This window comes from Leucoraja erinacea, chromosome 2, assembly GCF_028641065.1.
Source record: "Leucoraja erinacea ecotype New England chromosome 2, Leri_hhj_1, whole genome shotgun sequence".
NCBI classification, from domain to species: domain Eukaryota; kingdom Metazoa; phylum Chordata; class Chondrichthyes; order Rajiformes; family Rajidae; genus Leucoraja; species Leucoraja erinaceus.
The window spans coordinates 116,353,483-116,372,661 of NC_073378.1; the positions used below are offsets into that span (position 1 = coordinate 116,353,483).

The 19,179-nt window shown below is 45.9% G+C and overlaps 1 protein-coding gene across 1 annotated transcript; it reads left to right on the forward strand.

The window, feature by feature from the left end:
* Nucleotides 1-969: 969 nt before the first annotated feature.
* Nucleotides 970-18,952, forward strand: insig1 (insulin induced gene 1). Its single transcript, XM_055664279.1, has 6 exons — nucleotides 970-1,263; nucleotides 1,811-2,188; nucleotides 10,047-10,171; nucleotides 13,525-13,691; nucleotides 16,207-16,306; nucleotides 17,966-18,952. The coding sequence occupies exons 2-6, from the start codon at nucleotides 1,855-1,857 to the stop codon at nucleotides 18,017-18,019; spliced, it is 780 nt and encodes a 259-aa protein (XP_055520254.1). The 5' UTR covers nucleotides 970-1,263; nucleotides 1,811-1,854; the 3' UTR covers nucleotides 18,020-18,952.
* The last annotated feature ends 227 nt before the right edge of the window (nucleotides 18,953-19,179 follow it).

Genomic DNA, 19,179 nt, shown 5'->3' on the forward strand with positions numbered 1-19,179 from the left:
TCTAATTGCTTCTTAAACGTTGTGATAGTACCTGCCTCAACTACCTTGTCCGACAGCTCGTTCGATACACCCACCACCCTTTGCATGAAAAAGTTATCTCAGATTCCTATAAAATATTTCCCCCTTCACCTTAAATCTATGCCATCTGGCTCTCGATTGCCTCATTCTGTGCAAGAGACTGTGCATTCACCCGATCTATTCCCTGCATGACCGTGTACACCTCATTTAGATCGCCCCTCATCCTCTTGCACTCCAGGGAATAAGAGTCCTGGCCTGCTCAACCTCTCCTTATAGCTCAGACCCTCGAGTCCTGGCAACATCCTTGTAAATCTTCTCTGCACCCTTTCCACCAGGATAGACACAGAATGCTGGAGTAACTCCGCAGGCAGCATCGCTGGAGTAACTCCGCGGGTCGGGCAGCATCACTGGAGAAAATAGGTAACTTTTCGGGTCGAGACCCTCCATCAGACGGAGAGTCGCATAATATCTTATGACAACATAAGATGGACACAAAATGCTGGAGTAACTCAGCGGGACAAGCATTTCTGCAGAGAAAGGATGGGTCATGTTTCGGGTCAAAACCCTTTTTCAGAACATCTTTCTTAAAACTGCAGCATCTGCAGATCCTCCCTATTCATTAGTGTTATATTCGGTAGTGTTCACAAATTGTCTTTATACCTAGCACCTTGCACTCAAAAGCAAATCTTTGCTCAAAAGCACTCTTGCTGCCTGCCCCCCTGGGGTGATATCCTTCCCCTTGTTTGTCCCGCCCAAAGATTGTAGAGGAGCTCTAGTATCTTTGGTCCCGCCTGCCTGGCGTTACTCTGCCTCCAATACACTCGGCGCTATCAGGAAACTGCCGGGCGGGGCGGCACGTACAACTTGCGATGCCCTGGCTGGGAGGTGTGGCTTCGCCTCCTCTCTTTGCCCGCCCGCGAGAGGGGGAGGGAGGGAGGGAGGGAGAGGTGAAGAGAAGGGAAAGGGAAAGTGAATGGGGACGGTGCAGCTAGTGGTGTGTCCTGAACGTCATATGGGCCGCCAGGCTGCCATTGGCTCCACTCCGCTCACCAGACAGATTGTTATGACCGCTCGCCTGTCTGCGCTGTAGGAATAGATCTGTGCAGGATGTGACCTAATAATTTAACAAACAATGTAACGCGGCGGCTGCGGAGCGGAATCGACAGCAAACTCGTATATATATTTTTAAATAATACCTTTCCAGAAAGCAGACCTCAGACGGTGCTGAATGCTGTAGCTTGACTGGTAAGTCTACTGCCTTAGTTTGTTCATCGCCTGGGTTCCATTGCTATAACGCGCGATACAGCTCTGGTTTCCCAGATTGCAATAAGCATATGTCTGTGTTTAAAAAGCAAAATAAAATAGTCCATCGTGTTCAATTAACAGTTGCAGGAGACGAGAATGGTTTGTAATAGGAAGAGATATAGAATGAATATGTCAATATGATTACTATATACATTAATGTTATCAAATGCAAACAGTGTCAGTGTTTTCCCCCTCTATTAAGGTTTTAGGTTGTAGCCATAATTTCATTGACTTTATTGTGGTTTCCTCTGCCCTTTATTTCAGGATATGCTTCTGGGGTGCTTGTGATGTTTTCTTGATATCTTTTTCTTGGAATTGAACATAACAGCCACTACATGTTAATGTAATTGGTAATAAGGATGTGTGTTGGACTAGAACTTTTTATTTTGTTCCTAGTTCGCAAAGTTTAGGACTTGGAGTTTCAACATTTCCGTGCCAGTGAAGTCAGACTAATTGTGCCCCTGTGTTGTGTTTCTGGTCACCCCAGGTGATTCCAGTGTAGACCCACGCCAGGAAGTCCCCCGGCACCAAATGCCAAGGATTGAAGAGAGCTGCTGGACCTACAGCTACGCCCGGGCACATAGGTCTGAAAGCATCTCCACCAGCACGCTACTGGTGGCAAAGGTCCACGAAATGATGACCATCCTCACCTCGGTCCTGGCGGCTGCCTACGGCTCCCTCGCCAGCGCCAAAGCCATGAACTTACTGCGGCGGGGATTAGTGCTCTTCACCGTGGGAGTCTTCCTGGCCCTCGTGTTAAACTTGCTGCAGATCCAGAGACACGTCACCTTGTTCCCCGAAGAAGTAATCGCCACAATCTTCTCTTCCGCGTGGTGGGTGCCACCTTGTTGCGGCACGGCTGCAGGTAAGGAAGGGGAGTTGGGAAGGACTGGTCCTGCAAATGCCAGTGGGTGAGAAAGGAGGGAAGCTTCAGGTTGAAGTCAACAGTATAATTCACCAGGCCAAAATGAATATTAAGCAACTGCATGTACTGGTTTGTACCGAAGGTAGACACAAAATGCTGGAGTAATTCAGCGGGTCAGGCAGCATCTCTGGAAAAAGAATAGGTGACGTTTCGGGTCAGAACCCAGATTTATTCCAACATTTTATGTCTATAATTTATCAGGACTTGTATGCCTTTTAACAGTGTCAAGCGTCCGGGGAAGAATTTGAAGTGAGCACCATCCTAACCATTAAAATAGTAAGTTTCTATTCAGTCCCGCCCCAATAACAAAACAAAAACAAGAAAATATGAGGAAATATTCAGCAGGGCAGACAGCACAGAGGGAGATTGGTTAAAGTATTGGTTCTAAGAAGTCTGCCTTGATATTAAGCAATCAAAAATAGTTCACCCTGTCCAATCACCAGTTGCTGGAGATGGGGATCATAAGATCATGTGATAGGGGTAGAATTAGGTCATTCGGCCCATCAAGTCTACACCGCCATTCAATAATGGCTGATCTATCTCTCCCCCCTAACCTCATTCTCCTGCCTTCTCCCCCATAACCTCTGACACCTGTACTAATCAAACCCGATGGCTTGTAATAGGAAGTGATATAAAAATATGTCAACGTGATCGCTATATACATCAACCTTATCAAATGCGAACAGTTTCAGTTAAAATGTGAACCCGCCAGGTGTTATGAAGCAAACCACAAAAACTGCTGAAGTAACTCAGCCGGTCAGGAGGCATTTGTGGAGGGAATGGACTTGGCAACGTTTCGGGTCGGGACCCTTCTTCAGACTCCAATACAACATTCTGTTTCAGCATTCAAGATTCCAGCATCTGCAGTTCCTTGTGGCTATAGGCCTCTCTAACTCAAATTACTTTCAAGCGTCCGCCCCATCTATCATTAATAAGAATGTAATTCCTTGTAGATATTTTTTTCAAATATCCCTCCTTTTTTTGAGCCCCGTTTTTATCTGCTGAAAGCGGCATTATTAATGTGCCTTTAAAAACTCGCTAGTTAAAGCAACTTCTACCGGGCACTCCATTAGCCACGCGTGACTTTAGCAAAAATCCCCCGACTACACAGCAGCACCAAAACTTATCAATACTATTAAAAACATGTGCAAGATGTGATTTAAAAAAAAAAAGATTAGTTAAATAGATACTGAAGGTGTATTTGTGGGAGGAAGAGATCGCAGCACAAACTTAAATTGAACAACTTGGAAATGTTTTTTTAAATAAATTGGTGAAACAATTGACCTTCGGAAATGCATGTGCAAAATGCATGTGTTTTTTTTGTATGAAATTACACAAAAAGGGGTGGTATGTGCGCTTGTGATCATAAGGGTAGCAGTATTTCCGCTATATTCTCAGTCTGAAGAAGGGTCTCGATCTGAAACTAGACACAAGATGCTGGATTACATCAGCGGAACTGGCAGCATCTCTGGAGAGAAGGAATGGGTGACATTGCGGGTCGAGACCCTTCTTCAGACCGTTCCCTATCTATGCTCTCCAAAGACGCTGCCTGACCTACTGAGTTACTCCAGCACTCTGTGTTGATTTTGTGCATTGACCAGCACCTGCAGTCGCTTGACCCGAAAAGTCACCCATTCCTTCTCTCCAGAGATACTGCGTGTCCCGCTGAGTTACTCCAGCTTTTTGTGTCTGCCTTCTATACATTTGCCCAGTTCTGATCTGATGCTTGAGGGCAGATGTTTGTTCCGCGCCACGTGTCACAGGATTTGCATGAAATTGCAACATGCTGGAGGGGGCGTGGCCTCGCGGAGGCAGAGCCGCCTGTTCATTGGCCGAGCTGGAACTGGTGAGAGGGGATCCCCCCTCCTGATTGGTTGCTATGCGCAACATGCCACTGCACTGTGCAAAAGTGAAGGGAAACCAGGAAGTGAAACGCTCACTCGGCTCCCATCCATTAGGAGAACAGCTGGCTGGATTAGAGTCATAGTCTTACAGCGTGGAAACAGCTTGCCCACCCCAGCCAACATGTCCCAGCTACACTAGTCCCACCTTCCCACGTTTGGCCCATATCCCTCTAAACCAGGGGGGTGAATTCTTTGCCACTGAAGGCTATGGAGGCGAAGTCAGTGGATATATTTAAGACAGAGATAGATAGATTCTTGATTAGTACGGATGTCAGAGGTTTTGGGGAGAGTGCAGGAGAATGGGGTTAGGAGATAGATCAGCCATGATTGAAGGGCAGAGTAGACTTGATGGGCCAAATGGCCTAATTCTACTCCTTTCTCTTAAGATCTTATGAACCTGTCCTATTCATGTTTCTTAAACATTGGGATTGTTCCAGCCTCAGCCACCTCCTCTGGCAGCTTGCACCATACACCCACTACCCTTTGTGGGAAAAAGTTACTCCTTCACCTTAAACCGATGCCCTTTGTCCTCGATTCACTTATTCGGAGTTTGTTGGTAGCTCATTACCTGCAGATGCCTCTTGCATTGCAGTGATCTCAACAACAGCGACAACAATGGCAAAAGAGGTGCCAGGAGTACTATATAAAAAAACAATCTTTTTTCCATGAGTTGAATCAGTTTGGTGTTCCAGAGCATTGTACAGCCGGACTTTGAAATGTGGCTGGACACAAATATTGCAGTAACTCAGGGGGACAGGCAACATCTCTGGAGAGAAGCAATGGGTGACATTTCGGGTTGAGACCCTTGTTCAGGGTGAGAGTCAGGGGAGAGGGAAACTAGAGATATGCAAAGGCACAAAGAGAATGTAAGGTGTGAAAAGGACAAATCAAAGCAGACGATGTTCAAGGAAAAGTAGAATGTTTCATTGTTGGCTATGGGGGAGATGACAATGAGGCACACAAACATTAAAATTAATCTGGAGGACAGTGAAACAAGTTAGAGAACTAGGGTGGGGGAGGGACAGAGCGAAACATGGCTGTTAGTCTAAACATCTGTTTTCCATAATTTTAAGCAACTTTCAGTGTTACTGATCTGGCCTTTCTTTCCAAGTCATCCATTCTCATGTCCTAGAGTCAGATAGCATGAAAACATGTCTTTCAGCTGAACTTGCCCATGCCGACCAAGATGCTCTTCCCACCTATTAGCATTTGGTTCTAAACCATTCCAATCTGTGAATCTGTCCGATGTCTTTTAAATGTTGTGATTGCACCTGCCTCAACCACCTCCTCTGGCAGCTTGTTCCATGCACCCACTACCCTTGGTGTGAAAAGGTTGCCCCTAGGTTTTAATTAAATCTTTTCCCACTCACCTTAAACTTATGTCCTCTGGTTCTCAATTCCCTTGCTCTGGGTAAAAGATTATGCATTCACCCTTTCTATTCCCCTCATGACTTTATACACAAATGTTGGGAAAACACTGGTATATTTACATTAGATTCATTTATTGTTGTACACACAGCGTGCAATAAAATTATATGAAGGAAGGAACGGCAGATGCCGGTTTAAATCGAAAGACACAAAATGCTGGAGGAACTCAGCGGGACAGGCAGCATCTCTGGAGAGAAGGACTGGGTGACGTGTCAGGTCGAGACCCTTCTTCAGACTGATGTCAGGGGAGTGGGAGGTTCATAGATAAGGAAGTGTATAGATAAGGAAGTGGAAGGAGTGCAAACAGGACAAAGGGAAAGGAGATCAAGGAAAACATAGAATAGATCTAGTTATGTAGTATGGTAGAATAGAAAATGTAGTGATGGTGCAATTAAATTATTTGGTTACATGATGCTCATAGATTAAATAGCATGTAGTAATATGGAAACAAAAAATTGGAGATGCTGGATAACACTGAGAAGGACACAATGTGCTGGAGTAACTCAGTGGTTCAGGCAGCATCTCTGGAGACCATGGATAGGTAACATTATGGGTTGAGACCCTTCATCAAAATTACTGTAGTCATAATAGATGCAACAATAAATACAAAACAGCAGAATGGCTAAAAGATTATCGTGCAATTTGAAACGGTGCAAATGAAGACTAAAGTGCAATAACAGAATAACTGAATTAGGTAGATTTGAGAGAGCATGGCATCACCTTTTGGAAATGCTTGTAGAGAAGTGAGTGGTTGCAACAGACCTCTAGGGCCAGCTGCAGCCGGGAATTTGAAAATGGCGCCAAACCCTGGCAACTCTTGTATATGGTCTCAGTGGGTTGTTTCAATGCATTATGTACTTAATTGGCGATTGTACTTATGAGTGGTAATAATCTTGGAACCCGCGATAATAGACGAACCATTGGTTCAAGAGTGGACACACAAGAGACCATAGATGCTGGAATCTTGAGCAAAATGCAAGGTGCTGAAAGAACTCAGCAGGTTAGGCAGCATCTTAGAGGAAATAGACAGGCGGAATTTTGGACCGGGATCCTTCTTCAGACTAATGGAGTAGAGGGGAGAGAGCTGCAAAAGGCAGATGGAGTGAGGCGAAGCCCAGCTAGTTATAGATAGATAGAGGTGAAGGGAGAGGTGATCGGCAGATGGGTGGAGTAAGTGAGAAAGGCTCGAGGTGAACAGGAGACAACCTTGGTGTCAGGCAGTGAATGAAGAGAAGGAGTGAAATATTTACTCCTTCTCTGCCTCAGAGGGCGGTGGAGGCTTTTTCTCTGGATGCTTTCAAGAGAGAGCTAGATAGGGCTCTTAAAAATAGCGGAGCCAGGGGATATGGGGAGAAGGCAGGGACGGGGTACTGATTGGGGATGATCAGCCATGATCACATTGAATAGTGGTGCTGGCTCGAAGGGCCGAATGGCCTACTCCTGCACCTATTGTCTATTGTTTAGCCCTGAGGGAGGAATATGGGTGGAAGGCGATGGATGGAGGGGAAAGAGGAGGGATAAAAAAGGAAATGGGGGACTCTGAGATGGAAAGGGTGGGAGGTGAGCACAAGGGGAAAGGAACAAGGTGTGGTTTGCAAAATGTGTGTGCGGCAGAAGGTGCAGGGAGGGGGTTAGCAGAGTATTACTTGAAATTAGATCATTCTGTTTTCATACCATTGGGTTGTAGGCCATGCAAGTTTGATTTATAGGCTAATTGGCCGATGTCAATTGCCCCTAGTGTGTGTAGGGAGTGGATGAGAAAGTGGGAGAACATAGAAGCAGAGTGAAGGGCCTGTCCCACTTTCACGACCTAATTCATGACCTCTGCCAAGTTTGTCGTTGACTCATACTCGCATGAGGTCGTAGGTAGGTCATGATGCTAGTCGTAGGTACTCGTGGCATCAAGTAGGTCGGGGCGTTTTTCTAGCCTGATGAAAAATGTCCACGAGTAAAAAAGGCCGTGAATTAGGTCGTGAAAGTGGGACAGGCCCTTGAATGGGTGATGAACGGCTGGCATGGTCTCAGTGGGCTGAAGGGTCTGTTTCCTTCCTCTGGCTTCTCTATTTACAACTCCTTCTCTCACACCTTCTGGCTGGAATTAGGGTTGGAGGCTATTATGCCAGGAATCAGGAACATGTATGTTTGAGGCCAGAACTGAGATCTGGGCTGCCTGGATGTATCCATGATCTCCCTTCAACCCCACCGGGTTCAGTGGAAAATGTATTATACTACTACGTAACATGTAAAAAAGTGAAATTGGTGTGTGTTCAGCTAATACTAGGAATCACATTCAATAATCACAAAATCTGCTAGTGCAGCACTACCAAAATCTCACAAGGAACTTGAAGGGAGTTTGTGGGGAGACTTGAGAGAAGTATATAAAAACTATGAGAGGCATAGATAGGGTAGACAGTCAGAACCTTTTTCCCAGGGTGGAAATGTCCAACAATCGAGGGCAGAGCTATATGGTGAGTGGGGGGAGTTTTCATACTGACTTATCTGTCTTGGGTTTCCTCCACTGGAGTGAGGCCGCATGGATATTGGAGGAACAGCACCTCATATTTCTCTTGGGCAGCTTACAGCCCAGTGGTATGAACGTTGATTTCTCTCATTTAAAGTAACCCCTGTCTTTCCTCTCTCTCCCCCTCCCCCATCCTAGTTGCCCCACCAGTGCCACTGTTCACAGCCCTGTGTCCTTTCGTTATAACCTCTTCCCCAGCCAACAATCAGCCATTATGGACTCCACTCTTCCTTGGTCACCTGTTGCCGGCCCTGATTTGTTCTTGCCTTTTCTAACATCTAATACCCCCTCACTACTGTCAGTCTGATGAAATCCAAAACGTCTCACTATTTCTTTTCTCCAGAGATGCTGCCTAACCCGCTGAGTTACTCCAGCACTTTCTGTCTATATTCGGTATAAAGCAGCAACTGTAGTTCCTTCCCACACAGTTCAATGGAGAAAGCTATTTTAATGTTCCTGTACCTGTTTGCCAACCTTGTGGTTTGACAGAGTTCAGTACTTCTGTACACAGTTCTAATCACCAGAATACTGTCTGCATTAGAGGGTATTGGCTACCAGGAGAGATTGGACAAACTTGGCTTGTTTGGTCTGGAATGCTGGAGGCTGGGAGGAGATCGTTCAAAAGTATATAAAATTATGGGAGGCGTAGACAGGGTTGACGGTCAAAACCTTTCTCCCAGGGTGGAAATGTCCAACATTAGAGGGCACAGCTAAAAGATGAGAGGGGGGAAGTTTAATGGAGATATGCGGGGGCAGGTTTCTTTACACACATAGTGGTGGGGGTCTGGAACGCACTGCCAAGGTTGTTGGTGGAGACCGATATGAAAGTGGCATTTAAGAGACTTTTAGTGGAAGTGCAGGGTATAGATGGAAGTGCAGGGAGTAGAAGGATATGGATCATTCACAGGCAGATGAGATCAGGGTTGAGGTTAGAGTTGTGCAGGGTGGTTAATGAGTCTGATGGTTGATGGGAAGAAGCTGCCCTTGAACCTGGAGGTCACGGTTCTCAGGTCCCTACACCTCCTTCCCAACAGTAGCAGTGAGAAAGAAGCATGGCCAATGTGGTGTGGGTCTTTTAAGGATATTAGCTGCAATACTTTACTGAACTGCAATCCAAAAATGAATTTCACTGTACGTTTGTGCATGCAATGATGATGAACCATGCACTGTTGACCATTCTTGAGGCAGCACTTCCTGCAAACCCGTTTGATGGTGGGAAAGTCAGTACCTGTGAAGTACTTGGCAATGGCCCCCACTTTCTGCTGCCTCCATCGCTCCTGAGCGATCAAGTTACCGAACCAGGCCACGGAGCCACCAGTCATACTCTTTGGCGTACACCTGTCAGTGCAGGTAAAGTGCTAGTGATGCGGAAGACCAGCCAAAATCTTGTATGCAGCGGTAGAACTGCTGCCTCACAGCGCCAGAGTCCCGGGTTCGATCCGGATCACGGGTGCTGCCTGTGAGGAGTTTGGCCTTTCTCCCTGTGAGCACGTGGGTTTTGTCCGGGTGCACTGGTTTCCTCCCACTTTGTAGGTTAATTGGCTTCTGTAAATTGACCCCAGTGTTTAGGATAAAACTAGTGTATGGGTGACCAATGGTCTGCGTGGACTCAGGCCGTAGGGCCTGTTTCCACACTATCGTAGTGGAATTCTTAAGTTCTTCAACGTACATTATGATTATGGTTTACGGCGACACAAAATACTGGAGAAACTCAGCTGGTCAGGCAGTAGCTGTGGGAAACATGGATAGGTGACGTTTCGGGTTTGAAGAAGAGTCTGACCCGAAACGTCACCTATCCATGTTCTCCAGGGATGCTGCCTGACCAGCTGAGTTGCCCCAATACTTTGTGTTGTTTTGTGTGTATTAACCATCATCTTGCAGTTCTTTGTTTCTACATGGTTATGGTTTGCTGCCCTGACTGCTTTACCTTCTGTCCTTTCCACAGCCGTGGTGGGTCTGCTGTACCCTTGCATCGACAGCCATCTCGGAGAGCCGCACAAGTTCAAACGGGAATGGGCGAGCGTCATGAGATGTGTAGCAGTCTTTGTTGGCATCAATCACGCCAGTGCTGTATCCTTCCGAATGTTAGCGGGCACAGCAAATTCCTGCCAAAACCTGGTTCACATCCACCGTTCTCTGCGTTATTTCCAAATGCCATCCGCTGGTCCCTGCCAAGTAGTTTTGTGAAACTTGGGACAATGCCATTACATCATTCTGTAGTCCCACTATTTACCTCGCAAGGGGTGGGTGAAATAAGTCGTACAGTCGTGCAGTATGGAAACGAGCCTTTGGGTCAACAGCAACCAACAACTGCAGTTCCTTCTCTCTTCATTTTGTCTGCTCCACTGCTAAATCTCCTCAAGGTATGCCTACTTTGATGAAGTTCCCTTCCTCTCTCCGACAGGAGTATTGTGCCCTCACCCCCTCCCCCCAGAATCAATCTCAAGAAGGGTCTCGACCCAAAACGTCACCTTTCCATTTTCTCCAGAGATGCTGCCTGACCTGCTGAGTTACCCCAGGACTTTGTGTATGTTTATGCATACATGTCAACCTTTTTGTCCATCTTCACAAATCCCATTTGCCTGCATTAGGGCCATATACCTCACCCAGTTAAGGGTCTGCTTAATTCGTTTTTTAGTTCAGAGATACAGCATGGAAACAGACTCTTCAGGCCACTGAGTCCACGCCGACCATCGATCACCCGTACACACTAAATCTACGTTATTTCACTTTCATATCCACTCCCTACAATTGAAGGCCAATTTACAGAGGTAATTAGCCTACAACACTGCACGTCTTTGGGATGTGGGAGGAAACCCCGCAGCGACAGAGAGAACATGGAAATTCCGCACTAGACAGCACCTGAGTTCAGGATTGAATCCCAGGTCTCTGGTGCTGTAAGGCAGCATCTCTGCCAGATGTGCCACTCTGTCTCTTAAACATAGTAATTGTATCTGTTACCACCACTCCCTCTGGCAGTGTGCTCCAAATATCAATCATTCTCTGTGTAAAAAATACCAACCTCAAGTCTCCCTTAAAACTCTTGCTTCTCATCTTGAGCTTCTTGTTTTTGATACCTCTTCCAGGAGAAAAACATTTTGACTATGCACTTTGTCTGCGCCTCACATAACCTGGTATAATTCCATCATGTCATTCCTCAGCCTTCTTCACTCCAGGGAAAACTACTCCAGCTTATCCAGTGTCTCCACACAACTAAAGTCCTCCAATCTCGGCAACAATCTCCACTGGATATTTGGAGATGCAGCTAGGAACCAAGCCCACCCAGTCCGCGCCGACCAGCGATCCACGTACACTCGCACTATCCTGCACACTAGGGACAGTTTACTATTTTACAGAAGACAATTTACCTGGAAATCTGTACATCTTTGGAGTGTGGGAGGAAATCGGAGCACCCGGAGAAAACCCACGTGGTCACAGGGAAAACGTACAAACTCTGTACAGACAGCATCCCTTAGTCAGGATCAAACCCAAGTCCCTGACGCTGTAAGGCAGCAATTCTACTACTGTGCCACTGTGTGAATTTGTGTTAAAAAACCTTTGCTCCATGCATCTTCTTTATACAATCCCCCTCTGACCTTAGCGCTATGACCTTTGACATTTCCACCCTGGAAAAAGTGTCCGACTGTCTACCATATCAAACTTTTATAAACTTCTATCAGATCTCATCTCAGCTCCCAACAATCCAGTGAGAGCAGTTCAAATTTGCCAACCTCTCTTTCCAGCTAATACATTCTAGTCCAGACAACATCTGCATAAACTTCTCCGCACCCTCTCCAAAGCCTCCACATCCTTTCTGTAATGCGGTGGGCCAGAGCTGCACACAATGCTCCAAATGCACCCGGACCAAAGTTCTGTAAAGCTGCAACATGACTTCCTAACTCTCATACTCAATGCACCAACCGATGGAGGTAAGCATATCTCCACCATCTTTACCACTGTATCTGTTTGTGCTGCTACTTTCAGGGAGCTATGGACTTGGACCCAAATGTCCCTGCACATCAGTGCTGTTACAGGTCCTGCCATTAATTGTGTACAGTCTCCTTATATTTGACCTGCCTAAGTGTGGCACCACACACTTGCCCAGATGAACCTCCTCACTTCATTTCAGCTCCTCCATTTGCTCACACGGTATTGGTCTCGGGTCAGTTCCAGCCATGCGGGATGATCAGTTTTCAGCAACACAGCTAACAATTTTCTGTCAGACTCTCCCACTCATTCCATCGCTCTCTTTCTCATTCTAGTATGGACGCAGGTTTATTAATTCACCGTCATCTTTCAAAGCCGGATTCTGTGCCTTCTGTACTCGATTAATTATTCCATCCCATCAACTCTTGGAATTCAGGGAAATTGTTGAAAGAAAAGCTGATACTAATCAGACCATCTGCTACATCTTTAATTAATTGGTTTCAAAGGAAAGGGAAATTGTAAACAAATGGCCATTGATTGTGTTTCCTTACACTTCCAGCTAAGGTGAAGATTATTTCCTTAGGTGTTCTTGGGCGGAATTAAAAGTTGATTTTAGTGACAATCACCCATTTTCTCCAACACTGCCACTGAGATTCCTTCTCAACACCTCAGCTGGTAAAACTCAATCTCACAATCTGAAGTTCTGAGTTCATTCCTCAGAGAAGACACCTGGGGCATCAGTGCAGCGCTAGAATGATTACCTCCCAGCTCCAGAGAACCGGGTTTGATCCTGACAAAGTGTGTTGTCTGTACGGAGTTTGGACGTTCTCCCTGTGACCCCGTGGTTTTTCTCTAGGTGCTTCGTATTTCCTCCCACACTCCTAAAGACCTGCGGGATTGTAGGTCAATTGGCATTGGTAAAATTGTAAATTGTCCCTGGTGTGCAGGATAGTGCTAGTGTACGAGGTGATTGCTGGTTGGTACGGACTCGGTGGGCCGAAGGGCCTGTTTCGGCGCTGTCTAAATTACAAGATCAGTGGCCACAGTGGTGCAGCAGTGGATTTGCCACCTTACAACGCTTGCAGCGCCATCGACTCGGGTTCCATCCCGACTACGGGCGCTGTCTGTACGGAGTTTGTCCGTTCACCCAATGACCGCCTGGGTTTTTTCTCCAAGATCTTCGGTTTCCTCCCACACTCCAAAGACGTACAGGTATGTAGGTTAATTGGCTTGGTATAATGTAAATTGTCCCTAGTGTGTGTAGGGGGGTGTTAATGTAAGGAGATTGTTGGTCGGTGCAGACTCGGTGGGCTGAAGAGCATGTTTCCGCGCTGTATCTCTAAACTAAAAGTTACTTATTTACGAAATGTCAAACACTCCACTGCCGTGTATTCAACATCAGGTCGGTGTGGGGGTAGATGTGATACCAGGCCTGATATTTCACGTGACAATCCATAGATGTTTTTGGTTCTTCCTTAATTATGGTGTTCAATCAGAAATTAGATTTTGCCAATAACATGCAGTTGTCGATGACTCTGGCTGCCCTCTCACTGGGCCTATGGTGGACCTTTGATCGCTCTAGAAGTGGATTTGGACTTGGCCTTACAATAGCCTTCGTGGCAACCTTGGTCACTCAACTGTTGGTGTATAACGGCATCTACCAGTAAGTATAATGGTCTGGATTGCTATCTTCTTCCCTGCCTCCCGTCACCTTCCAGCCCCCAAGATCGATACATAGTTCCACAAGCCCCCTCAGTAGTTACAAAATCACTTCCCCTTCCCACACCCCACTCAAGAAGAGTCTCCTAACCATCGGCTGAAACTACAATGTACATCCTAGCAGCAAGATATTCTATTTCCCTCCTAGCAGGTAAAGCAGACCAATTCCAAAAGACGGGTTTCTATGTTTCTGGACCTATTACAAGTATGAGGTGCAATAGTAATTAAAAAAAAAACAAATATATAAATAAGTGGTATCAGGACCTGGTAATGGGAGGTAAAACAACAAAAACAGACTTGGTTGGTAGTCCCCTTTCTGCGGAGTTTAATGTTATAATAGAGCGATTGTTTCTATTTTCTCTTTCTTTCTTTTCTAGGGTCTATTTTCTCACTTTACTTCCTTCTCTAACTTCTTTCCTAAGGGGCTTTCTTTTCCCAACACTCTTGCACTTCACGACTCTCTTGCACTTTCTTTACTTTCCTTACTTCTACCTTTTTCTTAAAGCTCAAAAAAAATGGAGCGGTACAAAAAATGTATTAAGATATATGTGTTGTGTAGGATTGTAATTTACCGTACTTCTAATAAAAATAAAATTAAAAAAAAAAAAAAAAGATATTCTATTTCTCCCATTGATGGTAAGACTGGGAAAAATCAAGGATGATCCCAAGTTCGTATGCCATGTTGTCCCAGTCTAGCAGTGGTGCCCTTTACAACCATGGCCTTTCTGCCAACAACAGTTCTACCTTGTTCACTCATTATCAGTTTAGTTTGGTTTAGTTGTTTGTCACCAGTACAGAGGTGTACTGAAAAACCTTTTTAATGCAATAATTGTATGGAGCTGTTCCCAAACCGTGTTGTGATGCAACCCGATAAAATGCTTTCTACGGCGCATCTGTGGAAGTTGGTGAGAGTTGATGGGGACATGCCGAGCTTCCTTATCCTTCGAAGGAACAGGCTCTTCGGCCCACAATGTCTGTGCTGAACATGATGCCATGACCAACTATTATTTATGATCTATATCCACCATTGATATACATGATGATTCATATCCCTCCCATTCCCTGCATATCTATATGCCTAACCAAAAGTCCCTTACATGCCACAGCATATCTTCATCAACCATTCCAGGCACTCACCACCCTCTGTGTCGAGTACTTGCCCCACACACCTCCTTAAAATTTACCACTCTCACCTTTAAGCTATGCCCTCTAGTATTTGCTTTTTCCAGCTTGGAGGAAAAATATTCTGACTGTCTACCATATCTGTGCCTTCCACAATCAGGTCACCCCGCAACCTCTGGCGTTCCAGAGACAATAATCCAGTCTGCCCAACCTCTCCCTGTAGCTAAATCCCCTAATCCAGGCATCATTCTGGTAAACCACCTCCGCACCCCTTTTTTTTAAAGCTTCCATATCCTTCCTGCAATGGTCGACCTAACCCTCCTTTGAAGTTCTGGTGAAAAGTTTTCTGAAAGTCCACTGCAATGTCAATATAATCTAATTATTGTGAAAATAAAAATAACTGCAGATGCACAGCACCTGACATTAAAAACTGAAAATGCCTGAAACATTCATCAGCTAGGGCGGCACAATGGCTCAGCGGTAGAGTTGCTACCTTACAGTGCTAGAGACCCGGGTTTGATCCTGACTGCAGGTGCTGTTTGTACGGAGTTTGTACTTTCTCCCTGTGATCGCATGGGTTTTTTCCGGGTGCCTCAGTTTCTTCTCGCACTTCAATGAAGTACAGATATGTGGGTTAATAGGCTTTGGTAAAATTCTACATTTCCCCCAGTGTGTCCCTAGTGTACGAGGTGATTGCTGGTCGGACTCAGTAGGCTGAAGGGCTTGTTGCCGTGCTGTATCTAGTTTAGTTTAATTTTGAGATACAGCTTTGAAACACCCCTTTCAACCCAACGAGTCCGCACCGACCAGCAATTCCCACACACTAACACCATACTACACACACTAGGGACAATTTACAATTTTACCACACCAATTAGCCTACAAATCTGGATGTCTTTGAAGTGTGGGAGGAAACCGGAGGACCAGGAGAAAACCCACGGGGAGAACGTACAAAATCTGTACAGACAAGCACCTGTAGTCAGGATCGAACCTTGATCCCTGGCGCAGTGAGGCAGCAACTCTACCACTGCGCCACCGTGCTACCCCGCCTCTAAAAGTAAAAAATAAACTATGAAGCCCGGTCAGTATCAGCAACAAAATAAATAAAGTTCATCGTTTCAGGTTAGAGATTCTTTAGACAGAATTCTAATGTTCTGCAAAGGGTGTTTGTCCTAAAATGTTTACTGTTTTTCTTCCCACGGATATTCCCTAACCTGATAATTATTTCAGTATTTCTTGCTCTTATCTGAGATTCTCTGACCCCTCACGTGTAAGTTAATGCAACTGCATTTTGCATAGGCAAGGAGTAAGGCAAAGTTTGTTTCTTGTTACTCTAGGTACACTTCACCGGACTTTCTGTACATTCGCTCTTGGCTGCCTTGTATATTCTTCTCGGGGGGAGTGACCGTGGGAAACATAGGAAGGCAGCTGGCTATGGTAAGTAGTGCGAGTCATCCAACCCTCTCCGTGCTCAAGCAAAACACTGCAGATGCTGGAAATCCAAAATAAAATCCAACTCCAGCCTCCGTATCCAACAGATCATTCTCCGGTATTTGCGTAACCTCCAATGTGCACCTACCACCAGTCCCTTCTTCCCTTCCCCCCCCCTTTCTACCTTCCGCAGAGACTGCTCCCTCTGTATTTCCTTGGTTCACTCATCCCTTGCCACCCAAACCACCCCCTCCCCAGGTACTTTTCCCTGCAACTGCGGGATATGCAACACCTGTCCCTGTACCTCACCCCCATCCAGGGACCGCAGCAGTAGTTTCAGGTGAGATGGAGGTTCACATGCACCCCCTCCAACCTCATCTCCTGCATCCGCTGTTCCCGATGTGGCTTCCTGTACATCGGCGAGACCAAGCGTAGACTCGACGATCGTTTCGCTGAACATTTGCACTTGATCCACTGTACCTTACTGGATCTCCATGTTGCTAACTATTTTAATTACCCTTCCCATTCCCACACTGACCTTTCTGACACGGGCCTCCTCCATTGCCAGAGCGAGGCCTCACACAAACTGGAGAAACAGCACCTCATGTTCCACATGGGTGGCTTACAACCCAACTGTGTGAACATTGAATTCTCCAAATGTAGCTAACTCCCAAATCCCCTCCCTCTTCTCCCCCCCCCCCCCCCCCCCCCCACTCACTCCTTTATTCCCCCCCCTCTCCACCCTTCCCAAACTGGACACCCATTTCACCTCTCCCCTTCAGCTTACATTCCTTTTAATAGTCTCGCCATTCGCAACTCTTCAATCCTTCTGTCTCGCACCTTCTATCTTCTCATCTCTGGCCTTTGTCCAACCATCTTCCTATCAAAGGCTCCCCTCACCAGATATTACCTGCCAGGCTTGATATTACCCCTGCTCTCTCCCAACTTTCTCCCTCCTCCCCAAATGATCACTGAAGATGGGTCCTGACCTGGACATCACCTATCCATGTTCTCCAGAGATGTTGCCTGACCCGCTGAGCTACTCAAGCACTATGTGTCGGACTTTGGAAACACTACGACAGCATCTGGGGGGAGGGAAACATGGCAAATTAATTGTCTCACCATTGGAGACCCTCAGGGTATTCTTTAATCGGACTTTAACTGGACTTAATCTTGCACTAAATGTTATTCCATGCCAACCACCAACTACCCATTTGCACTAATCTCATTTAATTCTTCCTAAATTCCCATCAACTTTCCCCTGATTCTGCTACTCACCTACACACTGAGACATCTCAATTTGATTTCCTCTTGGTCCCCTTTGTTGCAAAGAATACAGCCCCAGCCTGGACAGACTCTCCTCATCAATAGAACACAAAGTGCTGGAGTAACTCAGTGGGACAGACAGCATCTTTGGAGAAATTGGACAGATTACTTTTCGGATCAGGACCCTTCTTCAGACAGAAGAAGGATCCTGACCTGAAATGTCACCTACCCATGTCCTCCAGAGATGCTGCCTGACCCGCTGAGTTAATCCAGCACTGTGCCCTGTGCAAGATTCCAGCAACTGCAGTTCCTTGGGTCTACCTTTATCCCTCATCCTAATCTGTGATTCTCAAGCTTGGGCCACAATCCTCACTAATCCTCTTTTCTCTCTCTTTGCAGGGAGTTACTGAGATCAGACACAAGGAATGCCTTGACAAGATGCACAAGGATTGAACAACGGACTGCAATCGATAGGAGTGATGATGATTCCAGTGTAGATGCTTTGTGTGCGAGTGAGCTCTTATATAGGCCGATGCGAGCTGTGGGTCCATATATGTTGGAGCCTGCGATTTACTGCATGATATTCATAAAAGAGAACATTTGCAATCTGTGATTGCCTTCGTAAAATTGATTTGTTTCTTAGTATCAACGTTTTGTGTCTGCAATCTACATACCGAGTCTGATGGGCACACATCATTTAATCGAACATGATGTGCAACGCCATTCCCACTGTCGCTGCACCAAACCTAATTAGCAAGCATTGGGTCGGATTGACGGAAGTGCAGTGTGCACAAGCTTGTTGTATACCCCTACTTTGTCTCCTTATTTATTTCTCCTTTTCAAGTTCAAATGTAGCATAAAAATGCAGCCGGGCTTCCATTCCTCTTTGTTCTGCATGGGGATAACGAGGTGACCCCTGCTTCCCTTTCTCCCAGCTCTTGTTTAGTACCTGCAAGTGTCAATAATGTTCGCCAGACTTTCCTCCCGTGCCACAGTTTGTGCAGACCATGGACTTGTTTATGTGCAGAGTTACAATGGCAGGGATGTGCACAGTGCCGAATGGAAGGAAATGACTTCCCTCCGACTGGGGTGAACCAGCATCAGAGTGAAGCTTTGCGTCCACTGCTGCCTTCCACAGTATACTGAAGCGGGGACACGATAAATCCAACGCTCTTGGCTGAATGGGGCATTGCCTGCCACCCTACTCATAGAGTGAAGTGATTATTTTTATTTTTGTATGATTATCCAGTGTTCCAGATCTGAACCAATCATCATTTGCACGCTTGTCAATAGGATGATTTATCCGATTTTGTACATTAAATGCATTCTTAGTTTTCCTCCATTCTCACTGTTCTCAATAAAAATGTTCAAGTAATTATCAAACAATCTTTGTTGGGCATTCCTTTAAAAAAAAATTATGATGTACAGACTGGGTGACAACGTGAAGGACATTAGTGTTTACCCCTCTTCTTTCTCTCTCCCACCCCCCCAGTGTTTCCCCCTCTCTTTCTTCTCTCCCCCACGCTTTCTCCGCCCCACCTGAACTCAGACCTATTTCCCCCCTTTCCCCTCCTTCTGCATTCCTTCCTCCGGCTTCACAATTTGCAACTCTT